Source organism: Pangasianodon hypophthalmus, chromosome 20 (genome assembly GCF_027358585.1).
Source record: "Pangasianodon hypophthalmus isolate fPanHyp1 chromosome 20, fPanHyp1.pri, whole genome shotgun sequence".
Taxonomy (NCBI): Eukaryota; Metazoa; Chordata; class Actinopteri; order Siluriformes; family Pangasiidae; genus Pangasianodon; species Pangasianodon hypophthalmus.
Genome location: NC_069729.1, coordinates 14,455,806 through 14,476,800, shown reverse-complemented (window position 1 = coordinate 14,476,800; position 20,995 = coordinate 14,455,806). Strand labels below are relative to the sequence as shown.

At 37.1% G+C, this 20,995-nt stretch overlaps 1 protein-coding gene across 4 annotated transcripts in view; it reads right to left on the bottom strand.

The window, feature by feature from the left end:
- Nucleotides 1-17,668: 17,668 nt before the first annotated feature.
- Nucleotides 17,669-20,995, bottom strand: part of asic1b (acid-sensing (proton-gated) ion channel 1b) — a 302,609-nt gene continuing 299,282 nt past the window's right edge. For all 4 annotated transcript variants that reach the window (XR_004580240.2, XM_026932690.3, XM_026932688.3 and 1 more), the window contains one exon: nucleotides 17,669-19,015. Coding sequence is in view for 3 of the 4 variants with exons in the window: in XM_026932690.3 (XP_026788491.1) it covers nucleotides 18,920-19,015 (96 nt within the window). In the remaining variant the exon portion in view is untranslated. The remainder of the gene's footprint in view (nucleotides 19,016-20,995) is intronic.

The following is a 20,995-nucleotide window of genomic DNA, read 5'->3' as shown; positions in this document are numbered from 1 at the left end:
TGACAGGAAACAGGAAGTCTTGACTGTAACCATTCTTTGTAGTTTTTCGTGTGTATGTCTGTATGTGTCTATATTGTTTTGGTGGGAAAATATACACTGCTACATATTCTTAGTCAGACATGTCTGGGGTACAGACTGTGCTTTGTTGTTGATACTGTGCTATATTTGACTCCATATTCCTGTTATTCAGTGATGGGTAATCTAAACTTTATGACTGCTTTTGATGAACATTTGGAACAACCTGTAAACAGGAGAGTGCACTCTTGTAGTTCTTGTGCACAATAACAACAACAAAGCACAGTCTGTACCCCCAGACATGTCTGACTATTTTCCTTCTATTTACAGGTTGTTAAAAATGATCATCAGAACCAGTCATAAAGTTTAGATTACCCATCCCTGAATAATAGGAATATGGAGTCACATATATTGTATATGTCTATATGTGTCTATATTGTTTTAGTGGGAAAATATACACTTCTACATAGACATATCTGGGGGGTACAAACTGTGCTTTGCTGTTGTTATTGTGCACTAGAGCTACAAGTTTGCACTCTCCTCAAATCATGTTGAGTCATTAAGTAATTTCATTTAGAACTGCTACAGGTTTCTAGCCATGCCTATACCACAGTGTTGCTGAGTTTTTAGTTGATCAGATGGTGTGGATTAATATTTATAACAGCAGCTCTGACAGTAGTTCTGGCTGCGAGGTCAATCACAGGTTTATATTAATGCACTCGTTCTAATACGCTATCCTTTCTATAGGAACAGATAATTCACAGGAACTTGCATGGCAGAAAAAAGAGAGGTTTGTGACTATTTATAGCTGCTATAATGTAAGTGACAACAAACTAACTTGTCTCGTGGATTTTCCACAACATTAAATGTAACTAGAAATGGATAAAAAAAAACACAATTTGTTGTTCATTAATAAGTTAAAAATTGTAATCATTGGCAAATTGCTGTGGTATAAGAGGAATAAAACACTTCATCATGTTTTATAAACATCATGATGCCATACTGTTATCTGGAACAAATGAACAGTAGTAAATTCTATAGGTAAATACTGTAGTGCTAACTAGTTTGAACCCAGAATCATTTGATTTATATTTAATTATTAGCTTGTTCTGTGTTGTGAATTTGTTTATGTACAAATGGTATTTTTAGTCAAACAATGCCAAGTAATGTTAGGTGAGCGATGAGTATCTGCCAACTCTGGTGCCTAAAAAAAAACGTCATTGACTCATAGCAATTGTAAGCCATTATTTAGCCTAATTTACTTTTAATGATGTGGATGATCTCTGTTATTGGGCAGACAGCTCAACGTGATGTGTCGGTGGACTTTTAGAGTGTAAGTGTAGCTCATTTCTGTCTTTGGAGCCTGGGGAAAAACTCCCAGGGTCAGCTCTGCTTAGCTTGTACCAGCTTTATTTCTTTAAACACATGGGTTTGCAGATGTCAGGTGGAGTTGTTAAACCACTCAGCATTATGGAAAGTTGTGATGTCAAGAACGTTTAATTCAGCAGCTGTCAGGCACAGTTGATGGAAGTTGGCACAGGAATGAATTCTTCCCTCTAAAAATGCTCAGAAAATTAAATGTTATGATCATAAATGTTGTGGGCCAACAAGAATGCAGTCCACAATTAATTCCGCTATTCATGCGTACATATCAGCTGAGTGCATCTAAAAAAAGAACAGCTTAAAATATAGAGGACCAAGTCTGGCAAAATGAAAAGTAAATAAAATAATTTACTAGTTTATTTTTTATTGTGTTTAGTTTAGTTTTAGTTTGGTTATTTTAGTTATCTACAGTTATATAGTTATATTATATATATCATATATCTGTCCCCTTATTTCCATACAGATGAAGAAATGCAAAAATACATAAAGGAATTGAAGGAATACATTCAGAAACACCTAAATGCAAAAATGAATTAATAAAGATAAAATATATTAAAAAAAAACAGATATTAAGGAATAAATTAATAATATGATTAATGACAATACATGATTTAGTGCTAAATATTTCTATTAGTTTTACTGATTTATTGTGTAATTTATTTATTCACTATTTAATTTGAATTTTTGCAGAATCTTTCATTCATACAAAATAAAATGGTTTCTTCTGAAATGTTCTCGTTGATTATATCCTCAAGGTGTCAGTATTGTACAGCATCAGTTATGCTTCATGCTGATGTTTGCTGATGTGCAGCTTTGCACATTGATATTATGTTCACTTGTAACTATAAGTGTGGCAGCCTGTGAAAACCCGTCAGAGATGATGTGGAACTGGGATGGCATGGTTGCCACCTCACAGCACCAGGTAGGCTTGTATGACATGGATTTTCCCCTGCTCACAATTTACCATAAAAAATCCCACACAATTAATGATTTAATCACTCAGAACTGATTGCCTAAAAAAAGTAGAGGAAAATGAGCATTTCCGCTATGTCAGGTTTAAGATGAACATGGGAGGGCATGATAATATTACCACATAATGTACCATTTAATCCTTTTACAAATAAGGTGACTAATGTGCACATGGCTGACATTTTTGCTGGTGAGCTGCTGCTCAAAGTGTTTGAACATGTCTGAGTGCTGAAGATAAAAAAAAAAAAAAAGTATATTTAATCACTTTTTAAAATTTCATTACCATTAACATTATTTGTAAAGTGTTAGATCTGAGATTTTGTTGAAGGCATATTTAATCTTTTTAGGTCTTGGTCTTTGGACTATTTTCAGACTGTTTTCAATGGCATCCCAAATAAATAGAGTTAACTAATGTTACGCATATACTTGTCCAATGTTTGCTAAGTTGAACATACGCTGATTGATTTTATTTCATATTAATGTACTCAGCATTTGCCTTGACAGAAAATGAGGCATCCCTTGAATCCAGTAAAGAGCATGTGAGATTGGAGGAAGGAGGCGAGGCTTCCAGGCAGTGTCAATTAATATCAGAGAGTTCAAAACACTCGCACAAACCTTTCCAGATATGCATGCAGATATCACACATTTTTGAGTGATAACTCCAATGTTACTGGGGCAGGGTAGCTTAGTGGCTTAGTGGTTAGCACTGTTGCCTTGCACCTCCAGGGTTGGTGTTCAGTTCCTGCCTCTGCCCTGTGTGCATGGAGTTTGCATGTTCTCCCTGTGCTTCGGGGGTTTCATCGCCAGTCCAAAGACATGCGTTGTAGGCTGATTGGCATCTCTAAATTGTCTGCACTATTGTGTGTGTGTGTGTGTGTGCAATTGTGCTCTGTGATGGGTTGGCACCCCGTCCAGGGTATCCCCCACCTTGTGCCCTGAGTCCCCTGGGACAGACTCCCACAACACTATGTAAGATAAACAGTACAAAAAAATGGGTGAATGGAACTCTGATGTTAAATTGTGGCACTCCTATGCAAAATGCATAAAGGTTGGCAGGTCTGCTAATGTAATATAATCAAAGTAAACACCACTGGACATTGTGTCAGTATAAAATTGTTTACTGACAATAAAATCATTATATTACAAGCCTAGCTCTGGTTACTGTCTGTGCACATAGTAGTTTCACATATTCTCTCCGGGGTTTCCTCCGGGTTCTGCAGCTTCCTACCACCTCCCAGATACATGCTGGAACATGGACTGTCTAAAATAAATTGCCCCTTGGTGTGAATATGTGAGTGTGTGGTGCCTTGTGATGGACTGGCATCCCATCTAGACAGTGTTCTTGCCTTGCGCCTCAGGAGAGGCTCCGGCTCCATCACATCCCTGACCAGGGTAATGTAGTTACTCATAAAAACAGTGTCCTCCTGTCAGCCTCTCCTTCACTTCTGAAAGGTTCATGAATGATAGTAATGGTAGGAATTTCTGTTGCTTATACTACAATAAATGTTTTTCATTAGGCTAAAGCTCTACACCAGTGATAACTCCTCATATAGTGGTTAAAGTTTTGTGAAGCATGCTCACCCTTATCCAGTGACATTTTCAAGGTGACGATAAATAGCTGTCCTTCCACATTCACATTTTACTAGAAATATAGAGTCACTACCACTGAGCATTACTCCTGGACAAATAGAATCATTTATGAGAGCAAACATGCAAGCAATTAATTATAAAACCATTGGGAAAGGAGTGAGTATTAAATAAACAGTGCTGGTTTTAAATTAGAGAGAAAACGGAGTAAGGAGTCTTCAGGAAAAATGGTGTTTGGGAATCAGTATCAGCAGGAAGTAAATTAAAAAAGACTACATTGTTGAAAAATGATGCAAATGTACTTAATAATTAGATGACCTTTATGAATTAAAACATGCATTTTTGTACTTATTTTGTGTGAATGTTTATTTCACAATTACTTTTTTTTATCATGTTCATTGTGAGAGTAAGAGTATTTCATATTGAGTCATCTGTTCTGATTTGCGTAGTAGTGCTTACTGCTTGTCATTTTAATTCTGCGCATAAGCAGTGAGACAGGGGATGTTTGATGACTTAGTTTATTGTATTGGCCATGTAGAACGCATTTCTAATTAAATGGTTTGAACCATTGAGAAAAACACCATCCATCACCAAAGAGTTGGAGCCAGAGTACGCCAGGCAAATGCGATGAGGAGGGGACAAGGTGGGGGATACCATTATTCTGAATCACGCAATTAACAGTGCTGAAGGCTAGAAGGAAAGTAAAAAGGCTGTGTTCAAATAAATGGTCGATTCACCTACCTCCTCTCCTATAGCAGTTGTGTGGATCTGAGGATTAAAAACATGACAAAAAGTGACATATAGCTATTCATACCATCAAACCAGAAAGATTTTGACGTGATTGTTTCATATTGCTAGTCTTCAAAGTGGTAGAACGTTATTTCTAGTTAGCTAACTTTGCTATTTAAAGTTGGAACAGTTTTCCATATTAGGCCATGAAGTACACAAAGGTCAGAATGATGTGCACTGTTGACATCACCATTATCTAACATGCAGGTTATTTGTTTGTTGGGAAGACATTGCTACTACACTCTAAAAAAGAAAAAAAAAAAAGAAACAAACCGTTGAATAGTTCTTTGAATAGTTAACCAGTGACAGCTGGTTAAGATATTAGATATTAGAGATGTTAAAATCTAATACCTATCAATAGCTCCACAATGAAACAATTAGAACTGACAAACGGTTCAGAGTAAATAATCCACCCATTTCTTGTTCATTACACCTACAACTCTATTTCACATTCGCCTTCTCAATCACTGCTGATGATGTGTTATGGATGTGTCAGTGACATGGGCTCAAATGGAGATCAAATCAAGGGACATTTCAATCTTTGTAATCATCTGGCATGACTATCACTGATAGGCTGCATGAATCTACAGTCTGGGCTAGAAGGAAATCAGCCCCAGTCTCACTTCTTCATACTATTCTGTGTGTTTTTTCTTACAACCATTAGACATTTGTTAACAGTAAATGAGATGCTGATGACAGCAACGAAACCGTATACTGGTGTCTTTTTAATCTGTGAAAGCTAGGGTGGTTTAGCTCTGCTAGCCCATTTACACCAGCCGTTTCGGTGGTTAATGGTTCTGGCTGTCTAAGGGGGTTCTACTTGAAACCTGTTTCCTGAAAAGCAAGGAAGCTTCAACCTGAAAAACATTACAGTTGTAGAGTTATATATACTTTTTTTTTTTTACTCAAGAAGCACGTGCTAAAGAACGCTTGCAAGGTGGAACATTATTTTTTCTAAGACTACACAGCATTTCTCGATCATCTGCTCCTCTAGTCAACATTAGACCAATGTAGTGATATTTAAATTTCCATTCTACTCCCATGTGATAAGCAGATCCATCTTCAGTTCCATTCAATAGCTTTACAGTTTCCCTCTTGCTTATTAGGTGGCAATTAGCCAGATAACAAAACCGCAGTATTGAAAAAATGAATGAACAGGTTGAAACAAACAAGTCATCTGCCAGTTAGTAACTGAGTTGTGTGCTATGCTGTTGAGATTGCCTTATTTTTCTTATGTTCTTTCATTTAGTTAAGTGTCACCTCATCCATAAGTGTCACCTCATCTATGTTGTTCCAATTCTTCTTCTTCTTCTTCTTCTTATTATTATTATTGAAAAACCACCAACAGAAGTAGGATCAAGAAAATTTCCAGGCATTTTAACTGTTCTCTTGCTTTCTTCAGGACTAGAATCAGACTTGGGTAGTGGAAGACTAGGAATGGGAACGCAGTTATTTATTATTATTTGTTTTAGAAATATCTAATGAATAGAGCTAGTACGTGATGCCATCAGAGAGCTAGCGCTTATATTGCTGTCTTTCGTAATGGTAAATTTCTCTCCATCTTATGGCCCTGACCTTCCTATATCCATAGTACACCATAGACACATACTTTAACTTTTCATCTACCATTAAGAAGCACCCAGCAGGGATCTCTAACCTATTGTCTGCTCTTGAAAGACTGTTTGCGGAGTTTCGAAAAGCTGGCAGTAAAACTTCAGACAAATATCATTCTCAAACACCATGTATAAAATCAACAACAGTGTCTCTAACCAGTTCATCTCTGGACAAGTTCAAAAAGACAGTGGAATAAGCCTAGTGGTTGCAGTGTATAAAAAGTCATTGAGATACTGAAAGAGCACAAACAAAAGCTGAGCATCAAAGAGAATCAAAACCACAGACAAAATATCTCTCACCTTGTCACAAACAAAGCTGCACCGTGTTATGCTTGTTTTTTTTTTTATCTTTCATGCTCTGAATATGTCTGGTTGGTTTATGTTTTGGTCCAAATTGCATGACCTCAGAAGATCCTCTTTCTGTTTTAAGGTGTGAAAAACCTTGAGTAGTACAAACCAAACTGGTTCCTCCCACTCATACATATGTATTTGAGGGAGCAAATAGTGAGAAGTCAGGGCACAATAGGGTGGAGAAACGGGTAGAGTGGCTGATTACATACTCGGTTCGATGTACTAAGCTTTGCATATCATTTTGTCCGCCTCCCAAAACCAGGTGTAAATTAGCATGTTGCTTGGAGCCTAATATGCAGCGCTGCCAGATGCAAGGTGCCAGGTGTTGAATAGAAAACATCTCAGTGTGGAAATTATCCAAACCAGGATTATCCAGCTCGCCTGGAGATTTGCCAGCAGTGAAGAAAACACTCGAGCAGATTGTTCTAAATGTTTCCTTCACACAGTTGTATGTGGGGCGGTGAAGTTACCTCATTTTTGCTCCAAAACACTTCATTCTTTGTGGATTGGTATTAATAAAATCATTTTTTCAAGCCAATAATAAAACAATTTAGCATTAAACATAGTAACAACTGGTGTTAGGCTTGACTGTAATTTAGTATTTAATAGGGATATAACCAACTGGTAGGCTGATGGGCCTAGTTGTTGGTTTTAAGACCAAAGTTTGAATCCTAACACAGCTTACTTTGGGGGAAAAAAAAGAAATGTGAGGGAAAAATGTCTGTTAATTTTATTGTTGCTTGAATGAAATGGGTTTAATCACCTTAATAACCGAAAATCAAGTCAGCCCTATAATTAATGTCAACTTGGACCTGTTTTCTCAGTGGAAAGTTCAGAAATAAAAAGCTGCAATCATTAGCTAGAATATTGAATATTATTGTACACATTTGAATAATGAGCCTAATATATGAATAGTTCATAAAATAAATCTGTGCTGATGGGGACATTTGGGGGACTCTGCTGTCCATAATGAGTACTTGAATATACTTTAAAAACTCTCTCAGCATTTTATGGGCTATTCCTTGCATGCGATGCCTTTTGGACCTCACGACATTTAAAAAAACCTCTTAATGCATTTATAGTGCATGCATTTGTGAGAAGATTTGCATTACATTATGTGTTTAATCCCTTCTGCTAGGAAGCACAGGTTTAACATGGTGGAACATAACAGGGTGGAAATACATAGGCAAGATTAGCAAAGCTTTCAGCAAAATTAGCCGTTGTAGGACAATCATGGTTATCGTCATGAAATGTTGGACTTAAACAGGTTTTAAATAGTTTTACACCACAGCGCTGTTAAATTCTCTAAATTGATTGATTAATTTTCTATAACAGCTCTGACAGCAGTGCAGGCTGCAAGGCAAATCACACGTTTATATTAATGCACTCCTAATACGCTATCTTTTTTTATAGAAACAAGTAATTCACAGGGACTTGAATTGCGGATGCTCAACGTAATATAAGACCAATAATACAGTGCTGTAAAGAAAAACTTTATTAATTAAAAATCATATTTATTTATCACTGATTTAACAGTTATGGAAGGAGTCTTCAGTTTCGGTGATTTATAACAGTGAGTTTTCCCAACATATCCTTCTTTTAGTTAATAAAAAATATAATTTTTGACAAATTGCTGTCATATGAGAGAAATAAAACACTTCAGGACATGCTGTTATAGGAAAATAATCAACTTTCATCACACCACCGCATTGTGTTTTATTTCCTTACATATCTAAAGTGTAAATGAGTATGAGTGAAACAAAGACTTATGGCAAAATATCAAAAAACAAAAATGTAAAAAAATTACGAGGAGCAGGACTGTGACAAACAAGATGCAAAAATGCAAATGCAGGGTTTTATTAAAGAAAACACCAACAAAACAAAGTGGAGACAAGGATCATTCACAAACCAGAGCAAGAGCAAGAACAATGTGGTATGCTACATACATGAGACTAAGCACAAACGCAACAAAAGCTTGACAATGAAATACAGAGAAACTGGAACTTAAGTAGAGTTACAAATTCAATCCCGGAACTCAAATAGAGTTACAGGTGAGAGTACTCAGTGAGCTGCATCACCAGGTCATGTGACTTGCAGGGCTGGAGTCCTTATCGGCCATTTTGTGGTTGAAACCAGTGCTGACATTACACTTTCTTAAGTAGGAGGTTGGAAGTGTTCTTAAAAATGACAGAGATACCATATTATTAAAACACCCATAGTATTCAAATTATTAAAACACCTCTACAGTGGGCTGTACCATTTCATAACTTTTTTGTTAACTGAAACACACACCTCTAGGATCTATATACAATCATTTAGGGAAAAAAGAATAATCCTACCCACCAAGAATATACTACTCTGCACATATCAAAGAACAAGAAAAACATTCTGGCCTTGGCTATTGCTTTTCTGATTTGATACACAGAGTTTGGCATAGTGATGCCTTTGAAGATGTGCTACCATGTTGGATGTGTTGCCTAATGTGTATGCAGTTTTTAATATTGTAGACACACTGTGGTGTTATTATCAAAGACATGATTATTGATTATAATCTTTATATTTTCAAGCTGTCATAAGTAATGGCAAAACCGAATTACTGCCACATTGATGATTTAAATGAGACAAGAAGATCCATAATTTCAGGGTTGTTGCCTGAGCTTGTCATTATAAAAAATTATTCACAGATGCGAGACTGTGGTGTCAGCTGATCACTGTAATGGTGTGAGAGATGAGGTCTATACTTTATCTGCTAAAATGTAGGCACATATTCCAATATACACTTGTATATATATATATATATATATATATATATATATATATATATATATATATATATATATATATATTTACATGTACACACATGAGACACCTGAGTACTGAACATCCCATTCCACAACCAGGGGGCATTAATATTGAATTGTTCCCCCTTTGCTGCTATAACAGCCCCCATTCTTCCGGGAAGGCTTTCCGCTAGATTTTGGGGTGTGTCTGTGGTGATTTGTCCATTCAGCCACAAGAGCGCAAGAGGTTGGGCACTGGTGTCGGGCTGGTGCGCAGCCATTATTCCAGTTTATCCCAAAATGTGTTCAGTGGGGTTGAGGTCAGGATTTTGTGCAGGCCACTCGAATTCTTCCACCAACTTCAGCAAACCATGTCTTCATGGATCTCATATTCTGCACAGAGGCATTGTCGTGCTGGAACACGTTTGGACTTGGCCCCTTACTTCCTGTGTTTTAAACGGTCATCCATGATGCTCTGTCTTATTGGGGTATAAATATGAAGTGAAAGAGGCCAAATTCCGCTAGAGAAAATAGACAAATGAATGTTGATTATTGGAGTAATGTATGCCTCTCTAACCATACTGCTGTATACATACAGGCAAAACGCACATGCATCTTCTCCAGGCAGGTTCATTCCAGCTCTGGTTGTCTTAAAATTGTTCTAGCTATTTTTTATAGTCATCACCCTGTTTATGAACATCCACACCATTCATTTCATTGTATTTGAATCGTCTCTACTGCAAATAATTACAGGATCAGACAGTTACCAAGCCAGTTAGTTAGCTAGTTAATTAGGAAGCCGATATTACAACATAGTTTGAAGGACAGACTATGGAAATCAAACCATTTGTGTGACATAGATGGTCTATACTTGCAAGTTGTGAGCTGGACATTGGCATGTTTAAAACAGTGCTGAAACAAGCATTAGGACCAGATGTAGTATATAGTATATAGGACAAAGTATATAGGAGATTGATTGGGCTAGCTATTCACTAGCTAGTTTGAGCTAGCTAGTCTGGTTAAAAAAAAATGGCTACACTGTGGATGTGAGGTTCTGTCCTCCTTAACACTGTATTTTCCTCCGAAGTGACTTTAAGAGACAGAACTCAATCCAATCCTAGAGCTGAGTAGGTCTTGCTAGAAGGTCCTGCTAGAAGGTTCAGCAGTCATTTCTGACTGTCTTGGGCTTTGAACTCATAAAATACTGCTTATTTAATTGCTGAGCTGCCATTACCTGTTGTAGTAGACCTACACACATTCTAAACAATTCATGAAGCTCCATCATGCATACATGGTTGTCAGACTTTCTCATCAGTAGAAACATTGCACCATTCTCCCAGCATAAAATCAATATTAATGATGTATATACACCTTTGACAGCTCCATTAGACTTAATAACCAGATGCTGTTGTTCCTAAATCAGCAGTATGAATGTATGCAAATGTGGCAATGATCAAAGCACAGTCTCTTCTTGGAGCTTTAAAAATGGTCTCCCGAGAAAAGTATATCAATCCTTCTAATGAGTGGGAAGGAAAGTCATGCCCCGAGGAACACTGTGGAAATCTTATAGACGACAAACGGCTGGACGTGCTAATTGCCCTTCGAGATCTGACAGGATAAATTCATTCCTAGTCTGGGGAAACTGCTGTGACACTTTTGGGAAATGAAGAATGGAGTGAAACGTTGTTCATATTTAACTTTCAGAGGGAGAATATATGATGGCTTTAAATAGGCTAATAAGGACCTAAAATCAATTCAAACTTTCAGCTGCAATCATTTAAAAAGTTCCTAATAGGGTCTTGATAGGGTTATATTGTTAGAAATGAGCAATTAAAATGCTTAAGACCTTAATTTCATGGTTAATGGTTCCTAAGAGCTCTTTGCAGATTGAAGGATGATGCCAATGCAGATAATATGACAATAATATTTTAAGAGATCAGTTCCCTAACATCCAATACCTTTATCAGAATCTGGTACCCAATATATTTCACCACTGAATAAACCATCTAGCTAAGAGAACATAAGAGTATATAATGATTAGCTTTAACACGCCAGCCAAAACCTATGACATTATTATCCTTATTATTATTATCCATTATTATCTATATGACAGTAGAGAAGTTGAAACAAAGCAAAATAGTTATTAAATAGTTATTAAGATACAGTAGAAGCCTGGTAGTTAGCAAGCTAGTTGTTATTACTGCATAAAGTTAAAAGAAAATGCATAATATAAATCACCATGGAAATCAGCCACTTGTGTTATATGGATGTTGCTTGTCTCTGAGTGGTGAGGGAAAGGTGATATGATGTGCATGATGTTTCAGACCTTAATTTCATGGTTAGTGGTTCCCAAGAACTTTGCAAATTGAAGGACGATTCCAATGCAGCTAATATGCCAATAATACATGTATATTAAGACTTTAGTTGGAAGTGTCTCACATACAAAGCCTTTATCAGAGAATATCAGACTCTGGTATCCAACATATCTCCTTACTAAATAAGTAATCTAGCAAAGACAATAATATATAATGATAAGCTTTAACACACCAATCAACATGACACCCTTACATGACAATAATGAAGTTGAGAAAACGCACACTCAGGTGTCATTATGTTATTCTGATTGATTGTTGTTAAGATAGAAAACTAGGTACTTAGCAAACAAGGTAGTTAGATAGCTTTTATGACTGTACAAATTAAAACTAACATGCAACACAAAATCACTATAGAACTTATCTACTCGTGTTACATAGCTGTCAGGAGAAGGCGATGTGGATATATTAAAAACAATACTAATCCATGGCCATATATCCACACACTATATGCACTACTGTATATTACCCACTTGCCTGATCACTGACTTTTGGTAGACAGCCTCCTCTAGCCTCGAGAGTTGGGGTTGTGCCATAGTCCCTGTATATTAAATATTTGAGATATTGTTTAATACTAAACCCTGATTGATACTTTTACAAAGGTTCTGGACTTGTTTTGATAGCTCCGTAGTCTCCATGATGCTGTAAGTTTAGATAAATTGGTGTTTGCTTAGCTACGTTAATATTGAGTTCAGTGATGGGATGAATAATTATGCAAGACACTGTGGAAGTTACTTTTGAGTTGGGAGGGGAAAAATGAGGAGGACAAGTAAGACAGGGTTAGAAATACATATGTTTTACAGTATATATGATGATATATGATTATGAGGTAGTTTCAAGAAGCATTTCTCTTGACACTTGATTCTTGAGAGGCTTATATGGGCAATTAAAACTGTAATTTCATGGTCAATGGTTCCCATTAAGAACCATGCCAACACAGCTATTATAATAATAGTATTCAGAACTTTAGAAGCTATGCCAGTGTCTCACAATCCAGGGACATTCAGAGTTTTCAGTTAAAATCCTTATAACCCAGAAGATCAGAATCTGGTAGCCAGTGTGTTTCATAACATAACAAGATGTCTTCGTAAGAAGTGATGAAAAGTAGAATATCTACAGGCTGTAGGATTGAGATTATGGGCACTGTGTGATACTGTTCCTTTTACCTGACAGTATAATGAAGTCAGTGCACAGTTCTGTCTACCTGAACCTGTGAAATCAGGGGGCGAGTAATATGCCAAATGGCAGTTTATTTTATAATACAGACAAATCAATCTTTAAACATGACAGTTATTCTGGCCATCATTAGCACTACTGGTTAAATCTGTCTTAAGGCTGAAAGGTCAGGTGATGTATAGTTTCCCTCCCAAGGAGAGAGAGGCTCATCTGAATGCACAGAGAGACTCTGTTGCCACAAATATCACCACAAATCTCAGTGCGGCGTATGTCAACAGAAGCAGTAGATGGAAATAACAAAGTCATGCCATTTCAGAATGCCATTACATTACCTGATTAACACATATCTGTCAGCATGATCTGCATTGTGGGGTAACTACACAGTGTCAGACTCCAGAGAACGAGATGTTACATTTTGGGGAATGACATTTTTCCACCCTCTGGGCTTCAAATGTCAAGATTGTAATTTCAGTCTAGTGACCTCTTGAGTGCATTCAGACAGAAGTAGCTGCTTGGGTACAACTTGCAGGAACAGTCTGATGTGAAATTCCAGACCATGGCAGACCTTTAGCAGCTTCCAGCCTAGAATTATCTGTAAAATATAAATTCTTGTCCCACCTCCTTTTTTGTCATGCTTACTGTTCTCTTCCTGTATTTGAGACATAGGCAGAAATGTTTAAGGGTTTGACAGGGTCTGACTATTATCCTGTTGTGAATTATTGTATATACATATAATTAATACATGTACCCTTGCTCATTCATGCAATTATCCAATTAGCCCATTGTGTGCATGCAGTGCAATACATAAAATCATCAGATACAGGTCAAGATCTTCAGTTAATGTTCACATCAAACATCAAAATGGGACAAATGTGATCTCAGTGACTTTGACCGTGGCATGGTTGTTGGTGCCAGATGTACTTCTTTGAGTATTTCAGAAACTGCAGATTTTCATGTACGATTGTCTCTACAATTTGCACAGAAAACAAACAAACAATCAAAAAAAATCCAGTGAGCAACAGTTCTGTGGGCAGGAAAAACCCTTTTGGTCAGAGGAGAATGGCCAAACTGGCCAAACAAAATCTACAGTGAACACTCTTTAAAACCATGGTAAGAAGAAAAGCATCTCAGAACGCACAACACATAGAACCTTGAGGCGGATGGGCTACAACAGCAGAAGATCTCTCCTATCAGAACAGGAATCCGAGACAGTTAAAGATTGGAAAACAGTGTTTGGTCTTTTTGTGCTCTTCTACTGTATCTGCATGATTTTATGCATTGCACTGTTGCTGCATGATTGCTGATTGGATAGTACAGGTGTTCCTGTTTAAGTGTGTTGAGTTTCTCCAGCTATGACAGTAATTTACATTAAAGTACCATGGAACGTGAACCTGTGACTGCTTTCTAATCAGGGCATAATACACAGCAGAAAGTATAATTGGTGACTTTCCAATTTCTATATGTACGTCACCAGAATTTCTCCCCTTCCAATGTAAAGTTGATATAGTTAATGCATTACCTTCACCTTACCAACATCCAATTGTAAAGAAGCTAATAAACTGCATTAGTAGTCAGTCCTTGCAAATTCACTGAACAGTCTTGTCAGAGGAACTCCTAATATTTGCATGTTCTAATTTTCTGTTATAGAGAGCACATGACCAACCATCACCAACAAAAGTGACTATTTCTGGTTCACATTTATTGAGTGTGTAATGAATCCTGCTCCCTGTTTATCCACTAACTGCTTTATTATGTCATGGATTTTCAAGCAGCAGATGCGATAGATAGAAATAAATCAAATTGATATTGAATTGAATTTCTTGTTGTCAGTGATACGTAGCGACATCTTGAATGCTCTTTCAGTCATCCTGCACTGTTTGTAACTGACTTGCACTTAAACAATTTGTGAGGACGCACATGCAGCTGCTTTTTGTCAGCAGATAAATACATCTAAAAAATACTGGGCAGTTTTGCTTCTATTGGTGATTTTTAACTCTTGCAAGAGAGCTATGCTGTAATAGGGGCATAATTAGAATTTCATATTGACAATTCCTGAATGATCTCAGTTTGCACCCGTACACTAGAAACCCAGCTCTGCCTCTGCTCTGTGCTCTGTGCTCAGTGTGATTGTATTTTTATTAAGATTAATATAGCAATCTAATGGGAGTGCTAATTTATTTAAGCCAGATCTTTGATTGAAGTAATCTCGGTCATTTATATTTCCAGGATTGTAGCGAAAAGGGGCTCTCTGTAACTGTTACAGTCAGTGATTCCTTTAACTTTAAAGAAAAAAAAATTGCCCCCTCTTAGTACAGATTTATTTTATGATCAAATATTATGAACATTAGGCATAGTATTTAACTACAGTAGTATATTTAAATATGTACAACAATAATTTAGCTATTTACTTGATCTAGACATTTTTTTTGAGCATTCCACCCATAGAACCCATTTCTTTTTTTTTTTTAAATTAAAACTGTCATTAGTTTCCAGTTAACATATTTTTTTTGATACTTTGATAATGGTGGGTTGTGATTTTTTTTCCACTGTAACCAAATTTGAATATTTTGTGCTATGCTTCATGGACCCTTCATGTTCCGTGGACTCCACTTTGAAAACCCTGTGTATAGAACCCCATAGGTTTAATGAATTCTAATAAATCAGGAACGCTGTTATTTAACCCAGCTAACAATATGGACTAATGAGGAAAATGCAGTATTTAAGTGCTATTGTTAGTTCCAGTCCAGCTAACAGTTGAGTTTGAAACGGAGGTGAGGTCTGGGGTTGAGGTAACACAGTCCACTGCAGTCGAGCTGATGCAATTGATAAGACACAGAGTGTGACTGTAAATAAAGTGGTCTTTGTTATTTATCGTATCCATGCATATTTATTTGTCATTTTCATCATACTTGGAATATCTTTTAAAAATTCTTCAAACGATATACCTCATAGAGTTGGCAGCTCATGTTATTTTATTCCATATTTTCATTTTATATGCTCCTTTGATCTCTGATGAAAGGAAAGAAGTCTCAGTTAAAATTTCCTCCAGATGATCTGCTTTCACAAGACATCACTACATTCCTTCTCTCATCTGTAGAGACTGGGTCACTGTAGTAGACTTTATAGGAGATGCTATTGCACTTACTGCCACTCAGGCGGAAGCAATTCTGAATGAACATATGCAAAGTTGGTCACTAAACTATCAGCTATGCCTGAAAAGCTTTTTGAAAAGGTTGAAAACAGCTGAACCTGATGTGTGTGATGCTCAGCGAAAAGCTGAAAGTGCATTTGAAAGTGCTGTGGTGAATTTTCCGTATTTGGTGCAAAACTTAAAACCAGCTTAAAATTCCTTGGGAGAGGAAGTACAGGCCATGCAATTTAATAATCTTAATGATCTAACCGCTGCCATGCTGAGAGGTTGTTGACTTGCCCACATTACATGATTAGCTCGATCATTTGCAAATCATCAGGGAGAAACAGATCCGATCCCAGCGATGAGGATACATATAAATACAAGGTGTAAAAATATGTGTAAAAATACAGATACTGATACCAAAATGAGTAACCTACCTGGTATTAAGTAAGTGTTATTTATTTAGCTGTTATGTAGCTCTGTTTATGTTTCCCTCTGTTTACATATGTTTCCCTCTGTTTACATGCATGTTCATGCACTTAAGCTAGTAGACTCGTTCTTTATAATGTTAGCTAATTGATTTTAAATGAAGAGCCAGCTACATTAGTTACCTCGGATTGAATAGGGTTGTAGTGCAGGTTTTGTTTCACTCCAGAAGAGTGCTTCTGTACAGCTGTAAGTAAAGTATGTTTCATGGTTTTCATTGTATCTTAGTCCCTCTTTGTCAATGACCTATAGTGGCTGATTGCCAAGAACAACATACTGAGTAAGAGCTATTATTTTCACTCACCTACTATTGTCTGTAGACATTTTTTCCAACCTATCACCACTGACCTAGTGTTGCTGGCAATGAAGTCAACGTGTTGAGTCTTATGTTTAAGATGTTAAGGCACTGATGTAAATTGTGCCTTGACTTGTGAGCAATGTGTAGACCCTGGTGAAAGGAAGCAGGTGTGTCTCATCAGTGCTCAGTGCTCGCACGACTGAAGTGCTCTCTCTCTCACATCCAACACTTTCTCTACCTTCATGCTCGCTTCACTGCTCCCTGCTCCCGAATACATTTGTGTGCAATTCATTGCACCTTGCACTCATTTTTAATGACTACGCTCGCTGATAGTGCTCCGAGTGCTCAGGTTGGCTGCCCTCGTGCTCTCTATTAAGTATGCTGTTTAACCTCCATAAAGATGTTTTATCAGGTTACTTGTATTGTAGGAAGATGCTGTAGTTCCTCCTCTTGATACTTTCGTAGAACACAGTTTGCAGTTTGCTTTGCTTTGATTGCCATCATTAATCATGAAACGTGTAGAGATTGCTGTCATTTCGTGTCCTCTATTCATTAACGTGACAATGTGCACTATCCTTACGTCACAGAGTAACACCTGCTATCGGTTGCTGGAACTGGATACATCCCTATTTGATACACATTAAAATGTAAATGGAGTCTCTCGTTTTCTTCTTCCTTCCCAAAATAAACCCAAAACAAAGTACAAAGAATGCATCTAAAATTCTCAATGATATTTATTATACCTTCATAGATAAATAGAACAGTCTATTATCTGTAAAGACGGTGACTGGACTATCAGGCAACTTGTCTACTTTTTTTTGTCGTAGAAAAACAAAAATCGGATTAATAGAGTTGTAACGATTATGATTATCATGATGGTCATAGCCTCTGAAAGAATATGATCCTGTCTTTCTTTTTCATCAGCTTTTACATAATGGTGGTCTTGTGCTTCAATATGATGATGATGATTTGAAACAGTGATAATTCTTAAAAAAGAATAATAATCTCACGGAATTGAAACAGAGAGAATAATTCATTGATAAGCGGCAAACCACACACACACACACACACACACACACACACACACACACACACACACACACACACACACACACACACACACACACTGACAGGTCATGTTATTATCATTACACATATCTAGTGTGCACACACACGCACACACACACCTCAGGCAGAGGACACACATGATGAATCCAATCACACACAGTACACACAATTGTAGGGTTAAGGCACCCAAACAAGACACACACACATACACACATACCCACCTGTATATAATTGAGGCAAACTTGGCAATAATAAGAATGGTTACTGAAAAAAACTGAAAACATGCACAGGAAGACAAATACAAGCATGCAGTCACGAGATGAAAGCTGGATGGAACAACAGACTGCTGAACGCAGCTTTCTTCACCACGGACAGTTGATCGTTTCCTGTCAGCTGGAAAAATACATTCTTAAATGAGACACACTGATCGTGAGTGGAACATCATTGGAGTCCATCAGTCACCACGAATGCTGCTACATGGATTAAGCACTATATTATTTCTAACAATCTAATTAAGCCACTCAGTTAAGACGGTGTATAGCCGCTGTTATATACAGAAAAGGCAGGGGACTCCGCCCACAGGAAGCCTGTCTGTTTGAGCTGTGACCTTCCACGTCTCAAAGACTTCATCAAGAAGGAGTTCCCTTTTGAGGCAGTGTTCCAAAATCGCTTAAAAGTACACACATGGTTGTGTTGTGGAACAGTACTACAGTATTTCGTGGTTTCAATGTTCAGTGTTTGTTTTGTTTTACATGACTCAATGTGGTGTGTAAAAATATCCAGCCAAAATCAATTCTGTGTTGTCCAGGATGGTTGGGTGTTGGTGAGGATGTAGTCAGACGGCTTTGGTTGTACACAGCAAGCTGGAGTCCAACTCTACCAGCTCCTCTCTCACACACTCAGCAGGTGAAGTCCTCGAAGTTGCCCTGCCCTGGATGGTGAGGTAGGATGTTGGCCGGATATGTAGAGGGAGTACGAAGATTTTCACATGGAGGCTGAAAACAGAAAAGAAATTCTTATTTAAATGGGAGCCATTTTATTATCTGTCTCAAGTCATGCACTATGCACTTGACTCAGCAGACAACAAGAACAAACACTGATTTTGAAATCCAAATCATCTAAATCTTTTGTTATGGTAATGCTTTACATTAAGGTTCTCTTCACTGGCATTATTTAACATATTAGTTAACATGAACTCCAGCATTAATACACCAAAAGACAAATGTTTGTTAATGTTAACTAAAGTAGTAAATGAAGTTAGTGGTTTTAGGAACCTTAATGTTAAGTGTTACTCTCCGAAACTGTTTCAGTGGTGTATTGATGTAAATGTGTCGGCCATGTTTAAAAATTCTTATGACGCTAAATATCCCAGCATGAATATACTACTAACAGTAAATAATAATTTGAGACTTATAAGATGCACCACAGTATAAGAACTCAAATTCGTCTGCTTGGAAAAAAAATAGAGCAGTGATGCAGGGGGCAGTCAATATAATTTTGAACTAAAACTGTTACCTGTCATATCACATCCTAAACATTTTAATAGTATTTTCCAAGTTTTTGTACAGAAATCAGGTTAATTAGGTTGCATTTATTTCGCAAATTTTTTTAGTATTGCAAAATTTCACATTATTTTATAGTTTTTGTGTCTTCATTAATAACATCATATTTGGGGGAAAAAAGATACGCAAGCTTTTGACTGGTACTGTATGTTGGCTATGCTGTATAATTACATTATTGTACATTATTATTATTATACATTATTCACCAGGAACCCGAAGCTACAGTGGGCCGAAACTGGAAACATTACTCTTCAACTGCCCAGTTGCTGTTGAGTGTGTAGCCTCAGATTCCTGTTCTTGGCTGACACGTGTAGAACCCGATGTGCCTTACTCTGTTGTAGCCATCCGCCTCAAGGCTCGACATGTTGTGCATTCTGAGGTGCTTTTCTGCTCACCACACTTCCTGTCAGCTTGAACCAGTCTGGCCATTCTCCTATACTCAAACCAGTCCGTCTGACACCAACACCCATGCCATGACCAAAGTCACTGTAATCAATTCTGGAGAATCCCACAGAAATATTTTTTTTCCTTATTTGGATTTTCGATATGAACATTAACTGATGCTCTTGACCTGTATCTGCATTGCACTGCTGCCACTTGATCAGCTGATTAGATAATTGCATGAACCAGCAGGCATATAGATATTCCTAATATCCCTAAAAATCCCTAAAGTGTGCTTATATATACTGTATATAGTAATATATACATAATAATATAATTTTTGGATGTTTTTCGAAAATATACTGTTATAAAATAAAATGCTCTTCAACACTGCTTTCTAGAACGGATATGTCTATAAAGCAAATTGCAGCAAATTGAGTAAATTATTGAATAACCAAGGGGTAAAAAGGTAAGAAATAGGAAGAAAACAGAAGAGGAGATGGAGTGCAGCACAAATCACCAATGAGATTTATGTTTTATGGTGTGTGTATATGTGTGTGTGTGTGTGTGTGTGTGTGTGTGTACCAATTAGAGGATAAGAGCTGATAAGGATAGAGGCATGAGAAACAGAAGAGCGGAGAGGACAGGAGAGGAGAGGACAGGAGAGGAGAGGACAGGAGAAAAGACAGCATCACACTGTGTAGTTCATAATCCACTTCAAATGAAATTAATTCTCAAACTGGCCTCTTTAAAATCACAGAGCTGTAACATATCGCTGTAACAGTCAACAACCCTGACATCCATCACCTGCAACTGCTTATGCTCTCTCCTTTTACTTGTGTGTGTGTGTGTTGATGTATTTACATTTCTCATCACTATCCTCAGTCATGTCTCCTTCATTTTCACAGCTAGTTTTGATCAAGTTTTGCTTCAAGTCAAATCAGATTACAGTAAAAGCTGTAGCCCAACAACTATGTATAATTTTCCACAGTTGCCAAAATTTCTTTGTTTACCAGAACATTTTGCCTTAAG